This window comes from Myotis brandtii, unplaced genomic scaffold, assembly GCF_000412655.1.
Source record: "Myotis brandtii unplaced genomic scaffold, ASM41265v1 scaffold1288, whole genome shotgun sequence".
Classification (NCBI taxonomy): Eukaryota; Metazoa; Chordata; class Mammalia; order Chiroptera; family Vespertilionidae; genus Myotis; species Myotis brandtii.
The window spans coordinates 157928-173106 of NW_005354539.1; the positions used below are offsets into that span (position 1 = coordinate 157928).

The 15179-nt window shown below is 33.1% G+C and overlaps 1 protein-coding gene across 1 annotated transcript in view; it reads left to right on the forward strand.

Moving 5' to 3' along the window:
* Positions 1 to 15179, forward strand: part of TACR3 (tachykinin receptor 3) — a gene marked incomplete at its 5' end in the record, with an annotated part of 51456 nt that overhangs the window by 20646 nt on the left and 15631 nt on the right. Inside the window, 2 exons of the mRNA XM_005859641.2 lie at positions 2409 to 2597; positions 4237 to 4387. Coding sequence (XP_005859703.1) covers positions 2409 to 2597; positions 4237 to 4387 — 340 coding nt within the window. The remainder of the gene's footprint in view (positions 1 to 2408; positions 2598 to 4236; positions 4388 to 15179) is intronic.

The following is a 15179-nucleotide window of genomic DNA, read 5'->3' on the forward strand; positions in this document are numbered from 1 at the left end:
TGTTTGCTTCCAGCTGCCTGGCTGCCGGCCGCCATCTTGGCTGACAGTTAATTTGCATAAGGATATGCTGATTAGCCAATGGGAAGGGTAGCGGTCGTACGCCAATTACCATGTTTCTCTTTTATTAGTGTAGATGTTTGACTTTTATTTTTTATGTTGCACATGAATACTTTTGGATTCATAAGGCAAAATGCAACTTCTGATTCTTTGGAAGGCATCTAGCTCACATATATTTTTTCTCTCACAATTTCTTACCTAAATAGCTATATTCAAAGCCACGATCTGTATCTATATGGACTTTGAAGACTGGCAGAACTAGTTTAGAATTCCAGCTCTTACCATCTGAGTCATTTTGAGAAATTTACTTAATTTTTTTAAGCCTCAGTTTTCTTTTCTGCTAAAAAAAATAATATTATTTTATTGACTGGATTAATTTAGATATGAAATATATATAATGTGTGTAATTGTATTAAAATGCCTGGTAATGATTGATAATCAATAAATGTTACTATAATCTTCATCAACATAAGCATGAGAAGTAAATTTTAAAGTTTTCATTTTACATTCTTTCTATGATTTACTTTATCTTCTTAAACCAAGATACTGTTTTGATAATTGCTTATATATTCAACATTCACTTTTACCTATTGACTGTCATATATAATAAATTAAGAATATTTCCTTTAAGTAAATTATAACAAAAGTTAATATTACAAATAGTATACAGATAAGTTCCAATATTCTACTGCAGATCAAAAGCCTAATAATTACAAAAGCACAAAACAAACACAAATTAATTAATTATCCTTATTTTTATTCTTATTTTGAGGTATTCTTAAAGTTAAAATGTTTTTGCTTAAGTAATACTAACTATCTGATAAAAGTGTTGCCTTTTAAAATTTGCATAAATCAGTATATGTTTGAGACACACAAAATGGCCAACAGTAAAAATAAAACCATTTAAATAATGTGATTTATAACTAGAAATGCAAAAATGTAATTAATTTGTTGTACATTATTTTTTTCTCTATTAGCCAAAATTTGGCAATTAGCCATATTACGCAATTTAAAACCAGATTTTGATCCTTCCAGACATATTGTCACTATTTTACTAGGTGAATAAAACTTGAATTTGGTTACCATACTCAGAGATTTGACAACTTCTAAAAAACTACACTCTAAAAATCATATGTAATGTGTGATTTTTAGAGCCTCAAAGATATTTTTTTTAAATATATTTCTTGCCGAAACCAGTTTGGCTCAGTGGAAAGAGCGTCGGCCTGCGGACTGAAAGGTCCCAGGTTCGATTCCGGTCAAGGGCATGTACCTGGGTTGCGGGCACATCTCCAGTAGGAGATGTGCAGGAGGTGGCTGATCGATGTTTCTCTCCCATCAATGTTTCTAACTCTCTATCTCTCTCCCTTCCTCTCTGTAAAAAATCAATAAAATATATATTTTTTAAAAAAAAATAAATAAATAAATATATTTCTTTATTGATTTCAGAGAGGAAGGGAGAGGGAGAGAGATAGAAACATCAATGATGAGAGAGAATCATTGATTGGCTGCCTCCTGCACACCCCTACTGGGGATCAAGCCCGCAACCCAGGCATGTGCCCTTGACTGGAATGGAACCAGGGACCCTTCAGTCCGCAGGCTGACGCTCTATCCCCTGAGCCAAGCCGACTAGGGCATCAAAGATATTTTTATAAAAATTATATATATTTATGTTGATAGATACTATGAAAATTTTCATGATGCAGTATGAATTCAATTTTGGAGGTAGCAGGAAGGCATTGCCTCAATCACACTTGATTTATTCATCTTTATTTGAATCCTGAACTTGTCTCTTCATGCTTTTAGATGGAAATGTTGATGATATCCTTTATAGGGGTTCTTCATCTTGATCAATCATGTAGGTATTACCCATATTGTCACTAGAATATCTTTTAAAAACTTAAACATACCAAAGAAAAAATGGAGGTCTTGAGGTACTGAATTCATTTTTTAAGCACTTATTACTCACACTTCCAATTCCATTCAGCAGACCTTTATGAATGCTGATAATGTGCGAGGCACAGCACCAAATAATCAAAGCCTTTAACTTACATTATTTTTATTGATCTTGTCTTCACCCATAAGAGGTGGATGTTCTTATTTCTATTTTTAAAATAATGAAGTTGAGGTTCAAAAAGCTTTAAAAAAAATGACAAAATAGGATTTGAACCAAATTTGTCTGATTCCAAAGACTATGTTGTAGTTATTACTCTACGCTGCCTCTACCCAAGCAAAATCCTTATCAACTTGTTTACTAGAAGAGAAAGAACCCTGGCCACTGAAACTCCTTTGAAACTACTTTTTAAACTTCACTAACAAGAGACTGACAAAATGGTTTATTTGTTTTCATATAGGTATATGGCCATTATTGATCCCTTGAAACCCAGACTGTCTGCCACAGCAACCAAGATTGTCATTGGCAGCATTTGGATTCTAGCGTTTCTACTAGCTTTGCCTCAGTGTCTTTACTCCAAAACCAAAGTCATGCCGGGCCGTACTCTTTGCTATGTGCAATGGCCAGGAGGTTCCAAACAACATTTCACGTAAGTTAAGTTAGTTCTCTATTGTAATTTTCAATTCAATTTATTGAACAATTAAGGAACTGTAGGTTGGGAGCAACAATTAAACAGATAAGACATAGGCGTTTGCCTCAATGTCTCACATATTACTTGGGAAGACAGACACATACAGATATTAAAATACATTATGATGTGGTCACTAAGTTGGTGTAAATTATAAAGATTTATAATTGAAAAAATGTAATGACTTCTGTATGGGACAGCTCTGGAGAATTTCTTAGACGAGGTAATAAGCTCATTGGAGATGAAAGCAATACCCAAAGGAGGGCAGGGTTGTTATTGACTGAGAAATGAGTGAGAAGGGAGAAACTAGAGGCCAAAGGTGTTGATTGCTCTTTTAAGAAGCCTGGTTGAAGGGAAGGGGAGTCCTGGTAGGCTCTTGGTTGTGTTCCTTTGTTTTAACATTAAAGAAATTTAAACACTAGGTTGAAAAGAAAATAGGAATGTTGTATGATAGAATTTGACATTTCATATTTTGGACCAACCTTAAAAAAGATGAAATACTGCTATTTGTGACAACATGGATGGGTCTTGAGAATATCGTGCTAAGTGAAATAAGTCATAAGGGAAAAAGTCAAGAACAATAGGATTTAACTCATATGTGGGATATAAAACTGAAAGCAACAAATGATAATCAAGACAAAGAAATAAAACCTCATAGACACAGACAATAGTATGGTGCTGATCAGAGGGAAGGGAGGGCAGGGAAGTAGTAAGGGGTAAAGGGAGTAAAAAGAAACAAACACCAAAGGTATTGAGAATATTAGCATACCAAACTCTGTAATTACTTTAAAGCCTCTTAAGAAAGAGGAAGCCAAACAAAAGTTTATACAAATTCTAATTTGACTGTTATATTATTGTTTACCTTCTTTTCCTCCCTAATTGCCTCCTTATAATTTTGATTGAAGGCTATGAAATCCTAGAATTTTGTTTGATAATGCATAGCATCATGACTTGGTTGTGACTGATACATCTATATATTATTTACCAAATTAACAATGCAATGAAATGTTCCATGACTTTGGAAAAATACATGTAAATGTCTTTACCTGATTTTTAAAATCACTGTCAAATAGCTTGTGAATTCAATGTGGCTCACAGTATCGCGTAACATTTTTTTTTCATTTGGATGAAAAATAATTTATTTCAAATATGAATGATGTCACTGGATATGTAGAATAGTTTTACGTAGGAGAAAATATCGTCAGTTGATTACTTTATTCTGCCCCATCTCTTTTCTTCTGATGATACATTTAATTAGGTTAACCCACTAATTACCAAGCAGAGGAAAGGCATTTATCCTGACCCTCTAGGCAAGGAGGTGGGGATGGGGGCAGGTGTGGTTTAAATGAACACTGCAGCTCAGCTATGTTTTTCATGTATAAAGTAAAGATGGATTGAAATCAACTGGTAGCATTTGGACAACTGTAGGCGACAATAGCTTGGTATGTCAATGAGTGTGAAATGAAGACTTAGAAAATGTGGAAATATTCTTTAGCATTTTAAATTATGATTTAAAATGGCATGAATTCAAAATCCCACTATTTCATCCCAATATGCTCTTCAGCATGTGAGTTTTGTTGTTGTTGTTTTTTAATTTCAGGTACCATGTTATTGTCATTATACTGGTGTACTGTTTCCCATTGCTTATCATGGGCATCACATACACAATTGTTGGAATCACTCTCTGGGGAGGAGAGATCCCGGGAGACACCTGTGACAAGTATCATGAGCAGCTAAAGGCTAAAAGAAAGGTACTGTTACATATAATTTGCCTAGCATTTATGTAAGTTATGGCACATCAGAGATAAAGAATACCTACCTATGGTATTTTAATATTGTATAATATTATTTGATGCTTTGCTTCTACTTTTATTTGTCTCATGTTTTCTTTCTTTTTATCCAATTTTTCTTTTTTTTTTTTTTTATCTTCTATAAGCCACTAATCATGTGCAATTTCAGTCTGTGGTAGAATAGTCACTTCCCTACAGAAAGACTTTTTATTACCTTGTTCAGAGTATCCTCAATTACTCCACAAGAAACTTCTGAAATCTTACTTTAAGTGGAGTCTCATTTACTATATTTCTGAAGTTCTAGCTATGTTTCTCCTTTATTTAACAGAATCCTCTGATGCACTTTATAATTTTCCAGAAGCTTCTTTGATCCCAATAATGGCATCTCTTTTTTATGTTATAATTTCCTAATATCCATTTACCTATCTCTCCTTCCCTACTCCCCTGACACCTTTCCTCACCCTTTCCCTCGCCCCTCATTTGATTTCTACACAGCCATCATGTATATCTGATTAAAAGATAAGAGTTGCATTAATACTCTTCAACAACTTATTGGGTGACATTATAAAGCCAACTTCTGAATATTCACATTAAACAAGAAATGCTCTAAAATTATAATATTGACATTTACCAGGATTTTTAATTAAGATTTTATTTAGACTACCATTATGTGACTCGGTGAGTGAGATTTTTTTTTTTTACTCTTTTTTATTTTTTTTATTTTTTTTAATCATATATCTCTTCAGGACAAAATAGACACTATTGAGTGTCTATTACATCCTATGGAGAACTTCAATTTTAGGTCACAGCGTTGGTGAGTGAGATTTTTGATAAATTTGTAGAGTTAAAAAGAATCACAGTCACGTATTCCATCTTTCTCTCTCCAGCTGATGTGTACCTAATGCAAATCTGAGAGATTTTTCCAAGGATAAGAGAGTCATGCTAATTATGCCAATTATTATTTATTCAACTTATGATTCACTTATTTATGTAGAACTACCAACTACATGGATACTTCCCTTAAAAAACACTTAACATCTTAAAAATCCCTTACCTACAAACACTCACTTAACAATAAAATTAGGTTTTAAAAATTTAATGTAGAAAATGGATTCCATGTTAATACTAATATGTTTTTCTTCTGTTATTGACAAATAATGGTAGATAAGACTTACGTTCAGTTAACAATGTATTATGATCTCTAGTATTTGAAAACAAAAAGTATACATGATCTTTTCTACCTCACTAATTTCAGCCTATAATATTTATATTTTATTTTATTTCTCTTTTTAAAAAAAATCTTAAAAATGAAATGCACAAACCACCACATTATGCTTTTAGCATCTAAAAAGGAATCCTAAAACTAGGAGAATTTCAATAACTTGGTTGTCTTAAGTGAACAGTTTCTCTTTTGCAATTTCAACCTTTATTTCATAACATCCTACTCATATTGAAAGGTGATCTTTGGGGGGATATTTTCTTATAGCTATGTTTTAGGCAACATCACATAAAATAACTGATGTGATGTTCTACATATTTCAGAATAATTTCTGCCTTGCTATTACTCACTTAGTTTCCTGTCTTTTGTTTCTTATTGGTTTAGGCATCTTTTTTTTTCCTTAACAGTTTTCCCCTGTTCACTCCTAGAAAATTTTAAATAAGTTCAATAATTGTATATTATAGCTCCTTTTTCTTCATATACATGTAATATTTTTCTAGCAAGAAATTAACATTTAATGAATGTTACTTTTTATTTTTGCACTGAGTCCCAGAAGGAACAAAACAAGAGAGGATACTCTGCCTTTGCCTCTGTATAACTTATAAAAGTAAGACATAAATATTTCCTTATAATTTCATTCTGTAATTTTAAAGTATAAATATCAACTTAAATGGAGTGTGTAATCCTTTTGGAATGTTTAAAAAAATAACATTTAAATTTTTCAGTCCATATGTCTTTCTCTCAGATTGTGTTCTAGGTTGAAATAATACAAAATGACATTTATGTTACGGACTTCCTATAATAAATTACCTTGTTCTTAGAGTGCTTTCACAGTCACTTATTGGTATTACTGTGAGCATCTCAAAAGTAACACTGTTTTCCAAAAATTTAAAATTTCAGAATATAGCTAGCTCTCCTCTAAATTGCTTTTTTTAAAATCCAAGATTAAATATTGTCTGGTATGTTTGAAAGAGTTATTTCTAGTAATTGTGTTATATTTATACTTTAATATGTCTACTTAGGTCTAAGATATAGTAAGTCCTTCTCTGAATGGGCCAGGTAATTATATACTGTCTCCTAGAAAATACATCTTTGAAGTTACAGATTTGACTTCAGAGATAAAATAAGAGAGTTATTGATTAAAATAGTGCAAATTCATTCTGACTGTTGGGAAAAACAACAACTCCATGAACAACGCTGAGCCAACCTCCTAGCAATAAAAAATAGTGAATGTTGATTGAGCTCCCAAATACATATGAACTGGAATAAATAAAAATTTGTCAAATCACTGAGAAAATCTTTGCAACTATTGAGAAGCATTGCTTCCATCATTCATTCTCCTACAATCTTTAGGAATTATGCTTAATTTCAAACCTTATAGATTAAATTCTTTAAAGAACAGCCAGTAGAAATAAATTACATATCTATAATACAGAACCTTGCATGTCTAAAAAGTTTCAGAATAACAATCCCCACTTGATCTTTGCATATGTTCTGCCAAAATATGTATTCCCTTTGAAAATAATACTAGTAGATCCAGCTAGCACTAAATATTAAAAAGATGAAATATTAGTCTTAAAAAATAAATTAATATCTCTAGAAATATTTCCGTATTATAAAAATTAGTTTGTTGAAGAACCTAAAAATCAGTATTAAAATTCTAAGGCTCCAAACAACTTACTAAGGTCTGGTAATCTATAGAATTGACTAACATTTGAGTCACATGTACAGTATACTTTCAAAAATGTTAGCAAGCACATTAATAAATTTTCTAATATAAAGTATTTTATAATTTAAAAAGACTTTGAATACCTCATAACACAGCCAAAGATATTCTCAATTTATAGCAAATATTCTAGGTTTTAAAATTCTGCAGGTTATATATCCATTGGCTTTAAATATGTCTATTTAAATATGTATATTGACTTAATAGTCTCTTTAATGTAACAAAGTAGTTAACATAAGAATGCGTGCACTTGAAATAGAAATACCTTCAGACAATTGCAAAATATAAAATATCACACAAAACTCAAGGTCTTGTCTAAGTTAGTGCTTTTTTTTTGTGGTAATTACTTAATATTTTTGCCAACATCTTCCTTCAGGAAATGTGTACAGACTACTGTAGGATTGATATAAAATGTTTTTGCAGTTCAAAAAATATCTTCTAGGATGATAGATCTTATCAGAACCTAAAATTTCATGAGTCTCTTTTGCCTTATTGCTATTTTGAATTAAAATCAAATGCAGTATAAGGAAAAATAAGTAAAGGGGGTTAACAGATCTCATATTTAGGATGTTTTGTTAAAGTAAATCAAATACACTCTTTAATTTTTTTTCAGTTTTGGCAGTAGCATCTGTTTCCTAAATATCTAGATGTAAAACATACATGTTGACTCATAAGCCATTGAATATTTATTTGAGTTAAATCTTATGTATAACTAGAGGCCTGGTGCATGAAATTCATGCACTGGAGGGGGGTATCCCTCAGCCTAGCCTGCACCCTCTCCAATCTGGGACCTAAACCAGCAGGGATCGGGCCTAAACTGGCAGTCGGACATCCCTCTCACAATCTGGGACTGCTGGCTCCCAACCACTTGCCTGCCTGATTGCCCATAACCGCTTCTGCCTGCCAGCCTGATCACCCCCTAACCACTCCCCTGTCAGCCTGATCGCCCCCTAACCACTCCCCTGCCAGCCTAATCGACACTTAACTGCTCCCCTGCTGGCCCAATTGCCCCCAACTTCCCTCCCCTGCTGGCCATCTTGTGTTGGCCATCTTGTGACCAATGGGGGAGGCCATCTTGTGTGAGGGCTTGATGGTCAATTTGTATATTACCTCTTTATTATATAGGATTAGTATATCCATATGACTCCAATTTTAACTCATACACTTCGGAAACAAAAGATTTGCAATCCATCTCTCCTAGTATTATCCCAAACTAAGACTACATTCTTGGCAATTTGGGTGAAAAAAAAAAGTAATGGAATTAAAATTATTGACAATGACAAAATTTATCCCAAAATATATCTGAGTCTGCCAGCATCTTGGAATAACTATTTAGAAGATAAAAGCTAGAAGTCTAGTGATTAGCAAGATGGGAAGAAAATAAATTATACTAATTAATAGATATATAAGTTGGACATAAAACATACATAATATGTAAATGATTAAATTGTTAAATTTATCTATATGAAAAATAAATTGTGGCTAGATAGGGAATGAAAATAGTTATATCAATTTCAATTCATTCATCAAAGGCTATTTATTAAATGTTTCTATTGTGGAAGTACCATGGACGAAATTTTTCTCATATCAGGAAAAACATTTGCAGTCTTGTGATATCCTTATAAATCAGGTAAAGAAAAATGGACTATTATAAACTATATTACTATTGGTTGAATGTGGACACTTCAGGTGTGCTGATGAAGAGAATGATGCCCATATGGATGGAGTGTTTGAGGGACATGCTACAGGGCTCATACCTCAGTATTAACTTGTTCAAATTGATCAAAAACAAGAATATCAGTTCTGTGGCCATGATAAATAAATTGACAGGTAAAGACAGAATATTAAATGACTGAATTAGGAACTGAGCGCCGTGCCATGTGACTGGTAGGTTGCATATTGCTAGAGGGTCTAGATCTCTTGGGTGACTAGAAAGAATGAGGTCTTGGATGTCAAGGATCTGTTTTCTAGTTCTTGCCCTGTCTATGTGTGATCTTAGACACATCTCTTTAATTTTCTTAGGCCCTGTTGACTGAAAATTGTGGAAGTTGTAGGAAGGACCTTTTGGAATTAAAATCTGTAGTTCTAATGCTCAGCATGATGCCTTTTATATAGCAGACACTTAATTCGTGTTGGTATTTCCTCTTTCTTCTGCCATTTTCTGCTTTTTTCAATATAGAGAGCCTAAAATTACACGTAGAATTCATGTCCAGACCTTTATATCTCATTCTCATATTATGCTTTTTAGTTAATCAAGAATTTGTATTTAAGACCATTGTAGATTTTATCAAGATTTATAGTCAAGATAAATTACATTAAGGCTAAAATCAATTTCCAAGGGGCCTAAAGTTGCTTGTTTTTTTTTTCTAATTATTAGTTTAACAAGAAATATAAAGGGTAAATTTTCTGTAACTATATTTAACCAAGAAACAACAGCAGGTCAACAAAAAAGGAAAAAAAAGTTATTTTCAATTGTTCAGGTTTAGCCTATAAACCTCTTACTCTTGGAGAAATATTCATTAAAACAAGGTGACTCAAGAACTTGATAGCACATTTCCTTCTCTGTCTTTTAATATTTACATTATAGCTTATGCTATAAATCTGAAATTTTTGCTTCACCATTATCTTTTTGTTAGCTACCCAGATGTAGCAAATAAAATAATACAATATGAATATATTTTTCTAAAAGAGAGCTTATTGTGCAATATCAGTATTGGTAAATGTTCAGAGTAATTGAGAAACCGCTGAACTATTGGCTTTGTGAAGGAACTAGAATTTTTCTGTCTGGCATATTCCCCACAACCAATTTTTTATCTTTATGTACTTCATTTGCTTGTTGTAATAAAAAACTTTGATATTATCCACATGTCTTAGATTTTAAATATTAATACATTATATAGATGTACAAGTTTGTATATAATGCAGTGTGGTTTACTTATCTTTCTGTCCCTCCTCATTTCCATGCCTTTAGGACACATTTTCACTTATTTTCATGCATCTTTCCCCAATCATTTGTCATAATAATATTATATTATTAATCATAAAACCACATATTCCTTTAAAATATTTTTATATTTTTTAAAAATACATACCTCATGTATCCTACTTTCTTTTGAAAATATGTATTATATCCAGGAGTAAAACCAACATTTCAGTAGTAGATTTCCTAGGGAAATGAAAATCAAGAACCATAAAATATGTTTGTAAATTTCTCCCATGTATCACAACCTCTCTCCTCAATGAAGAAAAATGTTATAAACAATTTTATACAGAAGTTTTCAATTATCTACCATTATTCATGCACATATTTTGGAAAAAGTGTGTGTTTTTATAAATAAATCAATAAACACCAATAGGACATATTTGTTTTTTCTATTTCTAAAATTATATATCTAGTTTAACCAATTGGAATATGATAAAAATGTATCCAGTTGGGTCTTTAAAGGCCTCATTTTTATAAAAGAAAAGAAGTAAATCAAAACAAAGTTAAAAAGGCAAAAACACCTGAAATTTATGATAAGTACGAATAATATTACCATGAAATACTTCTAATTAAAACACTGGAACTTAAAGAAAACTAACAGCTATTTGTTCCCACTTGCTAACGTGGGCCCTCCTTGGGGCTGTACCTGCAATCAGGAGTGTCTTCTACACCCGAGCTTCCCATTGATTGCAATGGTCATTTTCTTTAAACCCCTCGATTAAATCTTTTCCAAGCTCTGTAAGTGTGACAGTGGATGGGAAACATTTTGAAAAGCCTAAAAAGGTTTCTGTGTGTTTCTTAACAGTAGTACTTGAAAACTAGGAATGTTATTCCTTTTCAAAAGATAAAAGATGGGACTTTAGAAGGAATTACCTGCTGTCTCTGAGAGCTTGCAATCACTTGAGATGGTTTCTGTATGGATTACCCGTTAACATTTCTCATCCCACAATTACAGGGGCCGGAAAATTAGAACTAGGTTCAAGCATCATGGATTTCTGAAAGAAAAATGGAATTTAGCATATAAAATCTATAACAAGTGGGGTAATTCACAGTACTTTAGGATACACACACACACACACACACACACACACACACACACACACACACAAAGAAAGAGTATCAATCATTGTAGATGTTATGTAATTTCTAAATAGATTAGATTGAGTCACACTCTTCTAGTGATTTCATAATGTGTTTGTTATTTAAAACTTAGATCCATCTGAAGTTTATTTATTTAAGCTGTGGATGAGACTTCAGTTTTATTTTTTAGATGCTTCCTGTTTTACCTACTACCATTTATCGAGTAACCATTTTTTCCAACACTAACTTAAAATTTCACAATTGTCATTCTAATGTCTCAAATGTGTTTGAAATTCAGTCAGTATTTTCTCTTCTGTATCTATAGCCTATCTAGCTGTAACATGCATTATCAACACACTGATTAAATTAATCAAGCTTTATAATGTATTTTAATAGCTATCAGGGCAACTCTCTACCTCTATTTATTCTTTATTTTTCCAGAATTTTCTTAGATATTGTTGCTTGTTTATTTTTATATATAAAATTTATAAATATCAGTTTGTCCAGTTTAAAATTATTTTTATTTATGAAATTGGATTATTTATTAACTTTGATGTGTGGATAAAAAATGGCATTCCTTTATGTAACTCAGGCAATTGAATGTAGTGACTAGAAATAGATTCTTAGTAGGTGTGCCAAGTTCAAAGGCTCACTCTGGCACATATCTTGAGCAATATAAAATATTGCTCTTCGGAGAGGTTACAATCCCTATAAAATGAAATGAAATAATAATACATACTCATGTAGTTGCATAGAGATTAAATAAGGCAATACATATCAAGCATTTTAAAAAGTGCCTGGCTTATAGAACTGATCTCAGTAAATAGTACCTATTACTTCAGGCAATATATTGTGAATATATATGCCAGTATTGTGAACATCAGAAAGCATCATATGGTAGAAAATAAAAAGTTATCAAACTAGCCATTTATTTTTTTAAACATCATAGTGACCTATATTTCATAGTGAGTCATAGTTTGCAAATAACTTACACACATGTATTATTTATTTCTTTTTTTTACAGAAAAATAAAACTGAGTGACATTTTATCTCTGAACTAGAGGCCCAGTGCATGAAATTTGTGCACTCAGGGGGGGTGTGTGTCTCTCAGCCCAGCCAGCGTCCTCTCACAGTCCAGGAGCCCTTGGGGGAGTGGGCCTAAGCCAACAGTTGGACATCCTTAGTGCTGCTGCAGAGGCGGGAGAGGCTCCCGGGAAGCTCCTGCATTGAGCATCTGTCCCCTTGTGGTCAGTGCACGTCATAGTGATGGGTCATTCCACCATTTGGTCGATTTGCATATTAGTCTTTTATTATATACTAGAGGCCCAGTGCACAAAATTTGTGCACTCGTGGGGGTGGGGGGCGAGGACCCTCAGCCTGGCCTGTGCCCTCTCGCAGTCCGGGAGCCCTCAGGGGATGTCCGACTGCTGGCTTAGGTCTGCTCCTCGCATTAGTGCTGCCATGGAGGCAGGAGAGGCTCCCGCCACTGCCGCTGCACTTGACAGCCATGAGCCCGGCTTCTGACTGAGCAGTGCCCCCCTTGTGGGAGTGCACAGACCACCAGGGGGCAGCTCCTGCGTTGAGCGTCTGATCCCTGGTGATCAGTGCACATCATAGCGACCAGTCGTTCTGCTGTTTGGTCGATTTGCATATTAGCCTTTTATTATATAGGAAGATATTTGTTGTATTACACAAGGTGCTTTTTCATCCATTATCAATACTGATCTTCACAATATCTCTGTGTAGTAGGCCTGGGACAAATTTAACAAATAAGGGAACTGAAGTTCTGGGTAGGTGAAAGCTGCCCAAATTCATATGGCTGGCAATTGTGCAAATCCATTCAGTCCTGTAGAATGCAAGACAACCATTCATTCCATTACAATGAACTGCAAAGAACTGGTGGCTACTCTTAGCCACTCTCTTACCCATTAAATTTTTTTGCCCGTTATTCCATTATACTTCCCGACTTACTCTAGAATATAGTCTGTCTAATGGAAATTACCGCAATAATGGAAATGGCCCATATCTGTACTATTTAATGTGGTAGCTATTAGCCACATGTAGCTAAATACTAAAATACTATTTCTTTTCTTAAAAATTTTTGATGAGGGTTAATCAAGTTAATGTATGTGTTGAAGCATCTGGTACCTAATGCTCATAAATATGCAATCCCAATCTGCATTTACTTTTGTCTTTTCATAAGACAAAAATAAACCTACTTATGATCACTAATAGCAAGAATAGTGCTTGTGATAGCTCTATTAAAGCAACTAGCATTTATTGTGCCTATTACTATGCCAGATGCTTGATTTACGTGTGTTGAGTAGATAGTTGAATTCTGACAAGTGCACAAGGTAGGCGCTATTGTTATTTTTATTTTACAGATGATGAAAGACTAACCAAATAGATTAAGTAATCCCACTTGTTTATTTTCTCCTTTGTTTCCCTTGAGCTAAGAGATGTATCAGTAAACATATTGCTATGAGAGATATCTGAGATTTTGCTGCCTACATTTTCTTCTAGTATTTTTAATGTTTCACGACTTACATTTAAGTATTTTATCCATCTTGAGAAAGACCCAATTTGTTTTAAAAAAAGCCAATTTAGGGAAATCTATGATAAAAAAATAAAGCAAATACAATTAATTAACCTAAAACCCAAGACGATGAGCTTAACAAAAAAAGCAGGCTTTTTTTTATTGATTCAATTAAAGAAAGAAATTATCTCATTTAAATCCAAGGTAAATAAGCTACCTTGGATCTCTGTTACATTATACACCTAGAAATAAGTGACCAGTAAGATTATAAAATCTGGATGCATATTCCTTCAGATGCTCAATTTTTAATTTAATTTTTTATCTTTAATTATAAGACCATATGCCTAAGCATTGTTAGTCCATATGTTATCTCATTTAGTAACCTCATTAACACTCTGAGATATTATTATACTTATCTAACTAGTGATGTAATAAAGGCTTAGGGAGTTTAACTTGCTTAACATTATGTTTTCAAATAAGTAGAGGAATCTGGTATAGATCCCAAGCTAACATTTAAGTACAAGAAATAATCCATGGCCTTTTTATATCTTTTTATACAATTAAAGTGCATTATAGATAATGTCAGTAAAAGAGATAAAAAAAAAAGGGGGGGGAATAATTCATAATATCAGCATTCTAACACTTTTTTGCCTTTATATAATGTATACTCAATGCATAATTTTTTAAGAAAATAAGTTCCTTTTAGCCCTAACCGGTTTGGCTCAGTGGATAGAGTGTCAGCCTGCGGACTCTAGGGTCCCAGGTTCGATTCCGGTCAAGGGCATGTACCTTGGTTGCGGGCACATCCCCAGTGGGAGGTGTGCAGGAGGCAGCTGGTCGATGTTTCTCTTTCATCGATGTTTCTAACTCTCTATCTCTCTCCCTTCCTCTCTGTAAAAAATCAATAAAATATATTTTTTTAAAAAAAGAAAAGAAGTTCCTTTTATAAACTAAATTTCTCTAATTCTATTGTCCATGTAAATCACAGTATATCTCACCCCCTTTACTTATCTATGAATAATCCATTCATAATCAAATAATCCATTTTTATATTTTTATTTAATGCTAAAATGATTCTATATGGAATCTCTTATCTGGAAATGGATTGACCTTTGTTCTCATATGTATTATGTTTTTTGTCCATGAGCTTTCAGTGCAGCTTTTAGACAAGATTTTTGTCAGAATTTATTTCAATGTTTCCCACTTCTT